Here is a 16,297-nt window from a genome sequence, read left to right as displayed (position 1 = left end):
AAAACAAAATAGAACAGATTATCCTGAAAGAAACAAAAATCTCCTTGGCCTCAATATCAAGTTTCAGAAGGCAATGGAACGAGATCTACAACACCTTAAAGGAAAAAAAGAAAAAAGAAAAAAATGTTTTCACTCTGCTAAGCTGCCCCTTCCTTTTGCAAAGGGGCCTGTTCTGGCACGAAAACCCACTTCCTTCATGAGGTTTCTGAGAGCACAGAAGTGGGGTGAGTGGGCCCATGTGGCCAAGAAGGAACCTGACCTCAGGAGAGGGCAGTTGGAAAACCTGTCAAGGCCACACCCAGGCCCTGGGGTGCACCTTGCAGCTCTTTGCACTAACCCTGGGTTTTCACTCAGATGGTCCTTCTTTCCCGGATGAGGGAACTGGGCTTCGAGGCACCTGCTCGTGCCTCACCCCGGCTGAGGTCACAGACTGCACCTGCCTCCTCTCCCTCCTCCAACCTGGAGACACACCCTGGCCTCTCATTGGCTATTCTCGTTCTGGACCCCTGCCCCATTTCTTCTCCAATCCAAGCAGCATTTAGCCTCCTAGAACCCTGTTCAGCACCAGGCTGGCTGCTCTTACGGCCAAACAAACCCCTTCCTTTCCAAAGGAACCTTGGCCATTCCTCACTTCACCAATTCATGCCCCACCCCACGCCAAGAGCTGGGGAGAGGCCCTCAAGGAACTTCCAGGCTAGTTACGGAGAGGAGTGTGGCAGACATGAGAGGATGCTCTCAGCCCTTTCCCGATCACCTTCTTCTTATAAAGGCTGAAAAGCCAGCCATTTGTCCCAGTTTCCACTGTAGCTAGGTTGGTCACACGACTCATTTCTGGCCAATGAAATGTAGACAAAAGGCCTAAGGAGGACACTGCATCTCTCAAAATAAAGAAAGGCTTGCCAGGAAAAAAAAAAAAAAAGTGGTTTTCCCCTTGGGTCTTCCCTTTTCTTCCTGCCTGGAACACACTTAAGATGCCTAGAGGCTCAGCAGCCATCATGTGATCGTGAGGCAACAAGGTAGAGGACGAAAGCCACAGTGCCCAGGATGGTGACACAGCAAGAAAGCAGGTGTCCTAGAAAGCAGCTGCCACATCTGGATTTTGTGTGGATGAGAAGTCTTCTGATAACTGCAGGTCAACCACTGCTGACATTAGAAGTAAATGAAGTTACAGCAATAACAAAACCTCACCTATCAGACAGCCTCATTCTCCGTTGTCAAACTGTCTCAAATTGGAAGGGTTTCTGTTTTAAGCGCTAAGAGCTTTTTCAAAATATTTTTCAAAACTATGTTATACAATAACCTTTCCCTATCATTCTGGAATGAGCTGAAATATACTGATAGCCTCATGAAGGGAAGTATCTGCAAAGAGCTGATAGCCCATTTTCTAAGTGACCTCAGACTTCTATGGATTTTTAATTATTTTTTGGCTTTTTCTATCTTCTCTGAGTCCCCATTACAGTTTTCAACAGGCCTACCTAATACAAGGACTCTTTCCCTCTCCAATCTTCTACTTTAGGTTTAAAATTGCAGGCAAGAGTTTGCTAGAAGGGACTGTAAGTGAGCACTAGGCTATGAGAGAGAGTCTGAGGGGGTCTCTCCTTCAAAATCAGGGCAGGGCAAGATAAAGCCAGGGGCATGAGCTCACCTCACGAGCTCTGAACCTGCTGTTTTAGCTTCCCAGAAGCCTTTTTGCTTTCTTCTTGATTCTTACCATTGTCTTGGGTTGGTGAGACTACAAGGCATCTAAGATGCAAGGCAACAGCCCAAGATAAGTCACAAGAAAGCTTATGATTAGGGACCAACAAATGCTCTAAGCAGGCAGGGTTATAAACATTCACGGGAGGGAGAGGTTCCGGTGGGCAAGTCAGGGAGAGCTTCACGGCAGAGTCGTGAAGGATGATCAGGCCCTGGTTACTTTCCGATGGGAGACCTGGGCTTTCTGGGAAGGGGGTAATGTGGGCAGGGTCGGGCAGTATGGTTGGCCAGCAGGCTTAGGTAGAAGAGTGGAGACAGACAGACCAAGAGAGGGAAGTCGGGGCTGAAATATACCCTCTGAAGAGCCAGAATTTCCCCTCCCAGGCCACAGGAACCACAGACAGGCAGTGAACCTACCTTGGACAGGAACCAACCTGCAGACCCGCCCTTGTTGTTGTGGCCAATATTGATCTTCATCAGCTGCCCCAGATCGGGAGCATCCAGTGTGAACTTGTCTTCAGCTCCCCTTTCAAAGTTGTCCTTTTCATTTTCCAGCCTACGCTCCCCTGTACACACACACAGGCAAGAAACTTACAAAGGAGACCCGAAGAGGAGAAAGAACCAATGGTTTGCCCGCTGAAGGTAGTCTCAAAAGTCAATAAGGCGGGAGGCTGGCGGGCAGGGTGGGGGACAGGTGGTACATAGGTACTTTCTGTACTTGGCACCCACTTTTGCCGTGAACCTAAAACTACTCTAACAACGTTAATTTTTTTTTTTTTTTTTTTTTAATGTCAACAAGAATAGCTTTACCCTGAGATCTCTGGGCTCTGTAAATCTCTCGTGGCAACCTCCAGTCAAGCTTGTCCTGTGTGTGGCTTGTGCCCAGGTCCCAGAACTGGGCTTCTGATTTCTATCTTAGTCTGGAGTTCCCATCCTGGTAACCACATGTGTACCCCCATCCCTGGAGCTGAGGCCCTGCCTGGCTTGTGCCAGTTGCTTGTCCCAAACTGGGAGCACAACCATGGAAGTTGGTCCAGGATTGTGCTGGGACCCTGACAGCCAACACACTTCCTTAGGCCTGCCTCCTTTTCTGGAAAACAGGACGGCCACCATCAGACACATCAGTTTCACATAGATTTTTTTTTTTCTTTTCTTTCTATTTGTCACCACAATCTGCGAGGGGGTATTATTAATTCTGTCTTGTGGATGAAGAAACAAGCTTGGAGAACTGAAATTACACGTCGGAAGTCACACTGGGTGATAAGCACGTCATTAGGATCCATTCTAACCTGTTCTTTCTACTTTTCAATTTTCCATTATTATGTTCCCAAGCTTACATATTAACCCTTATGGCCCCACCTAAGCACCAGCTCCGTGCTGATGCCATCCATTCACCTTCTCTGCTAAAATTTAATTCTTTAAATCTTTCTACGTTTTAAATGGCAAAAACTCAAAACCGTACAGAAAGTAGTATAAAACATCTGTAGAGGGGTGCCTGGGTGGCTCAGCCGGTTGAGCCTCCAACTTCGGCTCAGGTCCTGAGTTTGAGACCCACCTCGGGCTCACTGTTGTCAGTGCAGAGCCTGCTTCGGATCTTCTGTCTCCCTCTCTCTCTCCCCCTCCCCCACTCATGCTCCCTCTCTCTCTCTCAAAAATAAATAATTTTAAAAACAGTAAAAAAAAGTAAGACATCTGTACACCCACTGCCCAGATTTCAGAGGCAGAACAGATGCTAACACTTTGTCTAATTTGCTTTAGACCTTTCTCTGTCTTGAAGAGATAACTGGTAAGTCTACAGTCTCACTGGCCATCCTGCCTTCCCCCGCCTTCTCCCTCCCCTAAATAAACACTATCCACAAACGATATGTATCGTCCCCGTGAATTTTTGTTTGCACACGGAGGTATTCATAAAGAAAACGTGCTATTTTTGCATGTTTTAGAATTTACATAAATAACATCGCAGTGCATATCTCTCTGTCTCAGGTTCCTCATCTATACAGTGGGGATAATGGCACCACCACACAGGGTCCTGCTGTGAGGATGAACTGAATTGGTACACACTAAACACTGGTGGTGACACCCACCCATGGAAAGTGTTATGTTAGTGATGGAGGCTGTTGCTATCGCTCTCTAATCATCCTACCATCGTCGTCAACATACCCTGTGCAACTGACTTTCCTTTCAGTTGATATTATGCTTTTGAGATTACCCTGTTGATGCTGGTAGCTTGAGGTCATTTGTGGAACCGCTATATAAAAGTCATTGAATAAAGAAAATACTATTAATGTTTCTTCTGCTGATAGACATTTTGGTTGTGCCTGGTTTTTTGCTATTGTAAACAGCACTGAAATGGACTCTTTCATAACTGCCTTCCGCTGCATTTCTGTGACAAATGCTCTGAGTAGACACCTACAAAGAGTCGCTGGGTCCTGGGGTGTGCTCACCTTTGGTGTATTAGGTATTGTAAAATTACCTTCCAAAATGCTTGTACATCAATTATCACCAGCAGTATATTCGGGGTCCCATTCCCCACAATCATCATTAACATGTATACTTAAAAAGTTTATATCAATATATATACCATAGTATCTCATTGTGATTTTAATTTATATTCTCTTGATTATGTGGAGAGATTATAATATATATTGTTCATATACATTGATAATTTTTGGTGGGGGGAGAGATATACCCATATATGTTGGCCATTTAGATCCTGCTCTTCTGTAATTTTTTCTGTTCATATATTTTATATTCTTTATTACCTCTCCTCTGTCTATGGTGTCTTTTATCATACAGACACTTCTTTTGTTTTAGTAGACTTTATAAATATTTTCCTTTGTTGTTTGTGCTTTTAGTGAATAGTTCAAGAAACTCCATCCTAAATTGAAATTCAAAAGACTTGCTCTTAAAGTTTCTTCTAAAAATTTCATAGTGTTGCTTTTACACATGTAAGTCTGTAGCCCATCTGGAAGTTATTTTTGTGTATGGTGAAAGGTAAAAAGATTAATTTTTTTTTTAATTTTTTTTTCAACGTTTATTCATTTTTGGGACAGAGAGAGACAGAGCATGAACGGGGGAGGGGCAGAGAGAGAGGGAGACACAGAATCAGAAACAGGCTCCAGGCTCCGAGCCATCAGCCCAGAGCCCGACGCGGGGCTCGAACTCACGGACCGCGAGATCGTGACCTGGCTGAAGTCGGACGCTTAACCGACTGCTCCACCCAGGCGCCCCTAAAAAGATTAATTTTATCTTTCCTCATATGGTAAGACAATTGTTTGCACACCAATAATTGAATATTCCATCCTTTCTTTCTGATTTATAACACCACCTCTCTGTGTGGGTCTAGACTCTATTCTGTTTCACTGGTTTGTTTCTCCTTCTATCAATACCACACTGTTTTAGTTTTTAGAGATCTGTGGTATCTTTTAGAGATCAGAGTAAATACCCTCACTTATTCATATTGTTAATATTATTTTCCTTATTCAAAATAGTCTTGGAAATAGTTAGCCCTTATGGATGGCAATTTTATTAGCAGCTTAAACTGTGGGATATTGCCTTTTGGAAATGTAACTGAAATTGCATTGCATTCATAGGCTAATCTGGGAAAATTTGACTTCTTAATGAATTTGAGACCATTCTCCTCCACGAGCATATTTCTCCGTTTAAATATTCTTGTATATCCTCCAGTAAATATTTATATTCTTTACAGAAAGCTCTTTTTGTTAGTTTTTCTTAGGCACCTTATAATTTCCATTGTAAGGTGCTATTAGGCACCTTAATATTTCTATTAATTTATTTTTAAATTAAATGTTCGCTTGTTGTTTCTATTAAGATTTATCTATTAATCTTGTACCCAGCATCTTTATTAAACTTTCTCTCCCATGGTTCTGATCATTCTCCTGAATTTTATAGTTGATTATCATTTGTCATGAAAGTTAAAATTTGTTTCCAAATGGACTCAGAGGTTGGAGTTTCTTCTAATTTTACTGACTGTGATCAAAGAATCTTGTCTCTGTCTTATTGCTTAATTTCAGTTTGTTAAGATTTGCTTTGTGGTTTAGTATGCGGTCATTAAGTGCTTGAAAAGAATGTGTATTCTCTACCAGTTGGACACAGGAATCTACATAGATTCAGTAGATCAAGCTTATTAACTGTGTAGTTAAAGTCTTCTGTATCCATACTAAATTTTTATCCATTTTACTTATCAGTTATTGAGAGTGATGTATTAAAATCTTCCATTATACTTATGCATTCGTCAAGTTTCTTCAAGAATTTAGTTAATTTGTTTCCCATATTTTGGCAATATGCTGTAAAATTTATAAGCGTTCATAATTATTACATCTTGTAGGTTCATTGTTCCTTTTGTCATTGTCCAATATACTTTTATTTCTCACAAAGTGGTTTCTGCCTTAAAGTTTAATTTGGCGAATAATAATATGGCTACACAACCATCTTGTGTTACTGACATGCTCCTGACACATGTCATTCAATTTTATTTATTCTCAGCCCTTCGGCATCACATGTTTAAGCCGGATTTTTCTTTCTTTTCATTTAATATGAAAACACTATCCTTTCACTGATGAGTTTAGTTTATTTGTATTTATTGTGATTATTATACATTTACATTTTTTTATGATTGGCCATTCTTTTTCTTTGTTCCCCTTTCCTCATTTCCTGCCTTCTATTGCATTTTATTGAGGCTTTATTCTCTTTATTCCCTCTATTGGTTTAGAAGTTACACATTTTGTATTGGGGGGGGGGCATGGTTACTTTTACAATTTTAATATGCATACTGGACTCACTGAGGTCTAAAGTTCATCAATGTCTCTACTCTCCTCTCACTTGGGGAATGAACTGTGGCCAAGAACCTAATTATGATTTAACTTTCATTATCCACCTTCCTTAAGATTACTGTGTTTGAGTATTTTGGGTCCACATTTTGTCATGCCCTAATGATAGTCATTATTAGAATTGTTTACTATAGTCAGTGCTTGCTTAGCTTTGTCACATAATTATCAATAGTTTTGCTCACTTTCTTCCCTGCTTTACCTGTCTTGTGGGCATGATTTCCTTTTTCTTTTTACTATTTTTTTAACGTTTTTTCATTTTTTTTAATGTTTATTTTTGAGAGAGAGTGTGCACAGAGTGCGAGCGGGGGAGGGGGAGAAAGAGAGGGAGACAGCACAGAGCTGTCAGCACAGGGCCCAAGTGGGGCTCAAACCCACAAACCGCGAGATCATGACCTGAGCCAAAGTCGGATGCTTAACTGACTGAGCCACCCAGGCGCCCCAGATTTCCTTTTTCTTAAAGCATATTCTTCAGTGGCTGCTTAAGTCTATGAGTGGTAACTATTTCTCTTTGTTTGCAGGGCAATTCATTAATTTTGCCCTCCCTCTGGAATGATAACCTAACTGGATCTAGAGTTCTAGGTTGATATATATTCTTGCTCAGAACGCTAAAGCTATTATTCCATGAACGTATGACCTTGTGTAGGTAGCAGACAGGAATTTGCTATCAACCTAATTGTTTCTGTGGAAGAGAATCTGCCAAATCTGGTTACTTTTAAGATCTTTCCCTTTGCCTTTGGTTTTACCACAATGTATCTAAATGTGGATTTGTTTTCATTCATGCTGCTCAATGATTCCTTCTGTTACTTTAATCTGAAAATCTGTATCTTTGCTCAATTTTGAAAAAGTTTCAGCCATTATCTCTTCAAATATATCCTCTTGCTTATTCTATGGATTCTCTATTTGGAACTCCTGTTCAACATCTATCACAACTTACTCTGTCCTACATATCTCATGACCTCTCATTTATATTTTCCAACTCTTTATACCTCTGCTATATCTGAGTATTTTGCTCTTATTTGTGTCACAGTTTATAATCTCTATTCAGTGGTTTCTAATTGTGTTGCCTAGCACATCCATTAAGTGTTTATATTTGGTAACTACATTTTCATTTTCTATATTTCTGTTTACTATATTTTTCATGGGGCCTTTTTATTTTCTTCCGTTGTTTTGTTCATGTCTCTAGTCCATTTAAACATTCTTCAACTGTAGTTTTTCTCAGATTACTCTATTATCTGAAATTCTGCAGGATTTAATCTGTTGTGTCTGCTGATGTTTAGTCATGGTGGATTATGTCCTTGAGTGTTTGGTAATTTTGGAAGGTGAAGTCATCTCCAGTACCTTATCTTTGGGAATGTTATACAATGCTTCTGTAAACTCCCAAGGGTATTACTGGCACGGAACCAATTTTGTGTCCTTTGGGGGAGTGGGGGTTCCCAAATCACACCTGTAGTGTAAAATCGGAGGTCAAGCCCACATGTATGCAAGCAGGAGGTATCGATTTCTCAGCAACTGTCTTTTCAATCTAGAGCTCTTGCAGAGATAAGGTTACTGTACTGATGAGCAAATTTTTTCCTGGCCTATTTTTTCACTGAAGATGTTCCTGTGAACTTTCAGGGCTCCTGGCTTTATATGTGGTTCTAATTTTGCCTGTCTTGCTTCATGCAGGACGAAATCTCATTTTCTGACCCCAAATGGGGATGACAATCTAGCCTGTAGATAACTGAACATGAAAGGTCCCTCCTTCCAAGAGCCACAGCACCAATTCAGAGCTACTACTTTGGTTTTGAGCTCCCTCTTCATTTCTGGCACCTGGAGATTTCTCTTCTCCTCTTATAAGCTCAGCAATGCATTCTGAATTCTTTAATACATTGTGTCCAAAGTTCACACCTCGGTAGATTTTCTGACTCCTCTGTTATTTCATAAAATTGGAAGAAGCAGGAGAGACCCTCCATCCCAGTTCTACTGGCCTGAATGGTCTCCCAACACCTGCAGCCATGTCTGTGTCCTCAGCTCTTGCTTCACCCATGAAGCCAAGTCTAATTCTATCCCCTGATCCCATTCTGGTCTGCATCAAGCCAGTGCACTGAATCAACCCATGCCCAGCCACATTCAAAATATAACTCAAGATGGAGCTTAAGGAGGTTAGGAAAGTAACAGTTGAGCTCCCTGATGGAAGTAAAGCTTGGGTCTGTTCTTGTCTAGGATGAAGGACAATTTTAAATAGACCCGAACCCAAGAACACCTTATTCTGAAAACACATCACACACATACATTTTACAAGATGAGCACCTTGCTGCCCAGGGAAGGCTGTGACAAACCACACCACAGGCAGAATTATTGCTCAAAAAGAAGAGACTTGGAGCTGCCTTCCTCTGCCAGGAGTGGGGGGGGGGGGGGGGGGAAGCCCAGCTAAGAAGCAGAACTGGGCACAGCTAGGGAAGAGAGGATTTCAAACCCATTACCCGTGTCTCCATACTCTCCGAAGATATTGATGACGACATCAGCATCGGTCCCTGCACCAATGACATCACCAGTGTATACCTTGACTTCGTACTTGTTACCTGGGAATAAGGACAGAGAAAGCCCCAGCTCATTAGGATCTTGAGAAAGAAGAACAAAGGCCCCAAGGCAGCTACCACATCACCTACCCTTCCCTCCAGCAATACAGGAAGTGTCACCATCGCTGTCAAAAACAGAGCAAGAAACAAGTTGCCTGACATTGGTTCCAAATGGTCATTGCTAGTATATACGTGTATCAAATCAACACATCACACACCTTAAACTCACACAATGTCAGTTATATCCCAATAAAGCTGGAAAGAAAAGAAAAGTCAAATGGTCACTGCTAAAGCTAAACGGTGTGCAGAGCATAAATCAGAGATAGAGGGAACTTCTGTTTTCATACTGCCTTGGGATGCAAGAATCAGCCCAAATGCCACACTGAACCAGACCACCAGCCAATCTCCCCTGGATATTGAAATGCTTCTTACTGGGCCCACTGCACATCTACTCTGCCTTCTCCAATCTGTTCTCCACATACATCACAGTGTAAAAATTACTCTGGGAAAATACATTCTGCATGTGCAAATCAAATCTATATGTAAATTGTCAGGGCCATAACCAATGCAAAGACTAGGGCACCAGGAGTAGCCAGCGCATGCATGCTTCGTGGTTACCTTACTTAAAGATCTGTATCGCTTCTTCTATCTTTCCCCCAATTGCTGAGCGGAAACCCATGCACTGTAACCCACAAATGCCTCAGCCTTGCCTAAGGCCTTGTAGGGGAGATGGGCTCACTGTAAACTTCACCAACATGCTGAGCCCACCCAGGTCTCCCCAGCTGGAGCCCGCCTTAGGATGGGGAGCAAAGGACAGGCGCTGGTGTGTGTATGGGAAGGAAGACTCCTCTAGACTTTCTTTGGGTCCCAACAATTCCGAGGGCTAAGGCAACTTTCCCTTCCCTTCTCCCTTCCTTCAAAGACTTTCTGTTTTTTATGTAGAAGAATTTTGTTCAGATTTCTTACTCCCAATACGTGAAGTTAATAAAAATTAGAGGTGTTTCACTAACTCAAAAAGGTATCTGTACCCTCACGTTTACTGCAGCATTCCTTATGACAGCCATGACATGGAAAAAAGCTAAGTGTCCATCCATGGAAGAATAGATGAGGAAGTTGTGTTATAATTGTTACAATGGAATACTATTCCGCCATGAACAGCATTCCAAGAAGAGAATCTTGACATTTGCAACAACATGAACGGAGCTTGAGGGCATTTTGCTAAGTGAAAAAAGCCTGTCACAGAAAGACAAACATAGCATGATTCCACTGATATGTGGAATCTAAAAAACAAACAACAAAAACACCCCCCCAAACCCCCAAAACAAAAATAAAAAAGAAACAACCCAAATTCATAGATACAGAGAACAGATTGGTGGTTACCAGAGGTGGGGTATAAGGGGGTGTGCAAAATGGGTGAAGGGAGTCAAAAGGTACAAACTCTGGGGCTCCTAGGTGGCTCAGCCGGTTACATGTCTGACTTGGGCTCAGGTAATGATCTCACGGTTCGTGAGTTTGAGCCCCGTGTTGGGTTCTGTGCTGACAGCTCAGAGCCTGGAGCCTGCTTCAGATTCTGTGTCTCCCTCTTTCTCTGCCCTTCCCTTACTCGTGCTCTGTCTCTCTCAAAAATAAATGAGGGGTGCCTGGGTGGCTCAGTCAGTTGAGCGTCCGACTTCGGCTCAGGTTGTGATCCCACAGCTCCCGAGTTCGAGCCCCGCGTCGGGCTCTGTGCTGACAGCTCAGAGCCTGGAGCCTGGTTTGGATTCTGTGCCTCCCTCTCTCTTTGCCCCAACCCACTCGCATTCTGTCTCTGTCTCTCTCAAAAATAAATAAACCTTTAAAATAAATAAATAAATACATACATACATACATACATACATACATACATTAAAAAAACATTTTTTTGGGGCGCCTGGGTGGCGCAGTTGGTTAAGCGTCCGACTTCAGCCAGGTCACGATCTCGCGGTCCGTGAGTTCGAGCCCCGCGTCAGGCTCTGGGCTGATGGCTCAGAGCCTGGAGCCTGCTTCCCATTCTGTGTCTCCCTCTCTCTCTGCCCCTTCCCCATTCATGCTCTGTCTCTCTCTGTCCCAAAAATAAATAAACGTTGAAAAAAAAATTTAAATAAAAAAAAAACATTTTTTTTTAATGTACCAACTCGGGGCACCTGGGTGGCTCAGTCGCTTAAGTGTCTGACTCTTGGTTTTAGCTCAGGCCATGATCTCACAGTTACATGAGTTCAAGCCCCACATTGGGCTCTGCACTGAGTGTGCAGCCTGCTTGGGATTCCCTCTCCCTCTCTCTGCCCCGTCCCACTCACACTGTGTGTCTCTCAAGATTAAAAAAAAAAAACTTAAAAAAAATAAATTAAAATTTTAAAAAAGGTACAAACTCCCAGTTATAAGGTAAAGAAATCATGACATGGGATGTACAGCATGGCAACTACAATTAATAACACTGCATTGCATATGTGAAGTTACTGAGAGAGTAGATGTTAAAAGTTCTTATCACAAAAGTCGTAATTATACGTGGTGATGGCTATTAACTAGACTTGGGTGATTATTTCACAATATGTACACACATCAAATCGCTATTTCGTATACCTGAAACAAATATAATGTTTCATGTCAACTACACCTCAATAAAAACAAAATAGAACTGTTTTAACTGAGGCCCAGAGTTCCAGCCCCTCTGCCCACGGCCTCCTTGGGGCCTTCCCTGATGTCCTAGCCCCCCGGGCCTTTCTCCCCTGCATTCCTTGGTTCTGCTATGATGTCTGTGCCGATGATTTCCAAGTTCACCAAGGACTGCCTTGTGCAGTCTGGTGTTTCCTGCAGGTGAGGCTTCTAAGATTTTCAGGAATTTACAAGAGGTCTGGGGCGGGACTTCCTTTTCACATATGGCTCCCCCCACACACGTTCCCTAGCACAGTGCTGGGCACATACTAGAGCCTCACTAAGTGTATCGGAAAACAACTTGAGTCGAACTTCCTAAAGCTCAAAGTCCCGGGGAAGTTGCTCAGTGCAAAGGAGTGAGAGGTGGGCGCGACAAGGAGAAAACCTAATTTCACTCCAACCCCATCTCGAATCCTGCCCCGCCTCTGCCATCTAGAGACAACACGATGCAGAATGTGGCAGGGCACCCACAGAGGACACCCCCGACATACGCCACAGCCCTGAGGCTGATCTTTAACCTGCTGAGAACCTGAGCCAGGAGGCAGTGATTCTCCCCTCAAACCTCACTCGGTGAGACCCATCACGAGAGAGGGAAGACCCTCCAATCCTGTCCCCAACCAAAGATCTCCGAGATTCTCCCCCCCCCCCTCGGATCCCCATGAAGCCCCCCTGAGATGGGAGGCAGAACCATGGTCTTCAGAAGAGGCCAGACTCAGGCAACCCCGAGGTCAGTGGCTTGAAATCTGGGCCATATTTAGGCTAGCTTGCTGACAAGGCAATTTCCAGGTTCCCTCCCCCCACCCCCCACCCCCCACCCCCGCCCCCGGAAGCTCCTGAGACACACGGCTGTGAAGAACCAAGAAGGCCTTGGCCATGTCCAGCCGCCCCTGCTCCTGATCATCTTTCAAGTTGCAGAGGCCCCTGGCTGCGGGGTTGTTCTCTCCTCTCCTGGTTGGCAGGGTCTCTGAGAACCTTTCATTTTGGCTCACATCCTTTCTCAGGTCCGGTCTGGGGCTCACTTCACACAGAAACAAGTCCCCTCTGCAGGGTAACAAGATGCCCAGGGCCCCCTGGCTGGTGATACCAGGGGGGTGGGGGAGGCGCTAAAGGCCACCGCTGAGCATCAGTCAGTCAGAGGGCAAGAGGACGCCAGACAGCACTGGGCACAGGGCAGCAGGAGAAAGGATGAGGGGGGGTAGGGGAGCACTCAGGGCAGGAGTAGCAGACATTCTGCATCATCCCAAAAGGCAGAATTAGACTTAGCACTTGAATTATAAAGAAAGATATTTTAGCTCACCGAAAGAAACGTTTTCTAATACCTGGGGCTATCCAACAAAGGCATGGGATGCCCTTGGGGGAAGTGAGTTTCCCATCCCTAGAGACATCTAAGCAGTCACTTTGTGACAAGCACTTTGGTGGAGAGCCATCTGTCAGGGAGGCTGTAAAGAAAATGCCAGAGGTGAGAGAATGTGAGAACACTAAGGGTCCTTTTCAATCTGCAATTCCATGACATTTGACCAGGAAAGGCAGCCTGCAGACTAGAGAGAGAAGCCAAGAGATGGAGGGGGCCCCTCAAAGTACAGGGGAGGTGCCCAAGGCTGCTACAGGCAGGCCTGGGGAGCAGGACCCTATGCAGGGTTTAGGGAACACACAGCATCCCAGTCCCAGGGAAGTCCAGAGAAGGAGTCATCAGGGCTGGAATGAGGCAATGTAGGAGACAAGCCAAGGGTGGAAGGAGCTTCCAGAACTCTCTGGCTGAGGTGGGCAAAGGGCCCAAGCCCAGGGGTCAGAAAGTCAGCTGAACAGAATGCAGTAGGAAATCGGTTCTGGAATAAGGCTGGACTGTTCTCTCACCTCTGCAGAACTCTCTATGGCAAGATGGGGCCCCGGTTCTCCACGTAGTTGGCTGAGTGAGAAGCAAGACACACCCCCCCCCCCCCCCCCCCCCGCCATGTGCCAGATGACCTCTGACCACACTGGGGAAGGGCTGAGGGCTGCAGCGGGGCGGGCAAGGCACACCTCACAAAACCACTCTGTAAAAGGTCCCGAAGACAGACAATGAGCCTTATTATATTACTGTTCTCCTGCTTTTCGTCCACATTTCCTCTTCAAGCAGAACCCCCATACTATCTGATTTGCCATTTTCCAAACAAGGCGGAGGGCCCAGCGCCAACCCGAAATTGTGATTAAATGCATATATAGTGGAAAGAGCAAGACGGGATAAAAGCAGGGCTTCATTCTCTCCCGGCTGCCAGACTGTCAGCACAGTGCATTAAGCCTTCCTCCCAAGTGGTCACGAGAGCCCCCCAGTTCCCTGTGATCAGAATTTCAATGAGCACAAACTTGTAATTCTGGTCACAAGTGGGTTTTTATGTGTTGAATTCATCCCTTGGATCTGGTGATCCATGTGAGAGCAAAATGCCCATATGTGAAATGTGGCTGCCTCCCTGGCGAGAGCAACAGGGCCAGAGGGAAAGGTCCAAGGCCAGTAGAAATTCCCGCCCCGGGGGGCCAGAAGGGAACAAGGCAGGACAGAGAACGGGGATGGGAGGAAGGACTTGAAGGAGGACGGGCCAGGACTGGCCCACCTTCTAGGGCAAATAATAGGCAACAGTCACCCAGGCCTTGCAGCTCACGAGGTCCCTGCACGTCCTCGACGACATCTGAGCCGTACAACGGCCACATGATACAGGCAGGACAGATACTGTTGACATTCTCATTTACAGATGGGGAAACAGAGGCTCAGAGGGCAAGGTGGCTTCCCGGGGGACACACAGCTGCTAAATGATGCAAGAGGGGCTCAAAGCCAGGTCTCCTGCCTCTGAAGTCAGGGCTCTTTTTTAGAGCATGTCATGGCCTCTCAGTCTCTATGTCAGGGGTAGGCAAAACCTGTCCGTAAGGTGCCAGGTGGTAAATATTTTAGGCTTTGCAGGCTGCCCGGTCTCTGTTGCAACTATTCCACTCCGCGGCTGGATCATGAAAGCAGCCCACACGCAATACAGGAGTCTTCCACGCCTTCCCCACGCCCCCCACCGCCACTTCCCTGCAGGGCCAGTCCAAGACCCCCGGAGGATGCCTGCAACCCTGACACAGAACGCTTTATAAACTAGGTTTTCTCCTATCCATACATACTGTGACACAGTCTGACTTCTAAAGTAGACACAGTAAGAGTTTACCAACAGTAACTAATCGTGTTACGACCGTAATAATACGCGGTAATAACAGCGAGGTGAACGCGGTCTCCCTCTCTCAAAATTCCTTCCTGCCCTGTACTCACCCTTCTCCTGAAGACGGGGGAGGGTAAGAGCTGCGTGATGACGAAGGGAAGAGAACGACGCATGTTACGCTACTACTCACCTTCCGACCCTGGATCAGAGCGAGGATCATCCGCTCGCTCCGGATGTGGGTTCACCTAGAGAAACTCAACCGGCGGGAAGGGAAACACGGCAGCTACAACGCTACGTAAAAACTACGTCAGCAAAGGGGCGTGGCCTTGTGCCAGAAACTTTGTGGGCAGCAGACCTCGGAACTTCGTGTAACTTTCCTGTGTCATCAGCTGTTGTTCTTGTTTTAGTTCTTTGCAGCCCTTAAAAAATGTAAAACGTCTTTGTTAGCTCCAGATCCTCGCAAAGCTACACCCAGTCGGCCACCGTACTTGGCGTTGGCCACCAGCTGCCCCAGGCTGCCTTGGGCGTTCAGGCCCTCTTCTGTGTGTCTAGGCAGGAACTTCAGGTAACTCTCCGCGCTGCGGCCTGGAACAGGATCCGAATGGCTTGATGCTGCCGCAGGGTAATCACAGCACACTCTATTCACCAGCGAAGCAGCTCAAAGCTCTGAAGATTGGGGAACTATTGCCCTTTTTCTGTTGGGCTGGAGGGGGTGAGAAGGAGCATGTCCTGTGCCCAGTGTGGGTAGGCAGGGCCAGCTTTCCCTGCCCATGCAATGCTGGGTGATTGGCCTGAGCTCCATGTTCCCCTGAGTGCAGTGGAGAACGAGGGGGGGGGGGGGGTTCGGCTGGGGTTTCCTAAAGGTGGAGACAGATGACAGCGCCAGTTCTGCAACCTCGGGTATTGTGCCTTCAGCTCCTTGCCTGCCTGACAGTGAGCAAGGAACAGAGATGAAAAGAGAGGGGAAGGTCAAGTTGGAGGAGGGGCTAGCAAGTTCACTGTGCTTCCCGAGCAAGCGTGGGACCAACATGACCTAGTGATGGATGACAGGAATTGTTGCCCTAGCCAGTTCTGAGGTCGGCCTGTGGTTTAATCAATGCTATTAACATTCTCCCTAGAACTGATTTCTGTCTGGCCTTTTAGGGAGCTACCATTAGTTCATAGGGTGCCTTTCGACAAATTAGAAAAAGGCTTCCTTCCTCAAGACACTTTACTGCCATCTGTTGGATAACTGTCATCATAAATACACAAACCTACAACCTCTATGATGTGAAAGATGTCTCTTTACATAGTCTCAATTGTGCAGTGCACAACCTGCGTATCTGAACCCAGGAACACTACCTTTCAGGAAGTAGTT

At 45.4% G+C, this 16,297-nt stretch overlaps 1 protein-coding gene across 1 annotated transcript in view; it reads right to left on the bottom strand.

Annotated features, from left to right (window-relative positions):
* Window positions 1-16,297, bottom strand: part of LOXHD1 (lipoxygenase homology PLAT domains 1) — a 160,612-nt gene that overhangs the window by 119,679 nt on the left and 24,636 nt on the right. Inside the window, exons 5-6 of the mRNA XM_040478489.1 lie at window positions 9,008-9,106; window positions 2,113-2,261 (exon numbers count right to left, since the gene is read on the bottom strand). Coding sequence (XP_040334423.1) covers window positions 2,113-2,261; window positions 9,008-9,106 — 248 coding nt within the window. The remainder of the gene's footprint in view (window positions 1-2,112; window positions 2,262-9,007; window positions 9,107-16,297) is intronic.

The sequence above is a fragment of the Herpailurus yagouaroundi genome, unplaced genomic scaffold, assembly GCF_014898765.1.
Source record: "Herpailurus yagouaroundi ecotype Mexico unplaced genomic scaffold, PumYag 142, whole genome shotgun sequence".
NCBI classification, from domain to species: Eukaryota; Metazoa; Chordata; class Mammalia; order Carnivora; family Felidae; genus Herpailurus; species Herpailurus yagouaroundi.
This window is presented reverse-complemented; position numbering and strand designations above follow the sequence as displayed.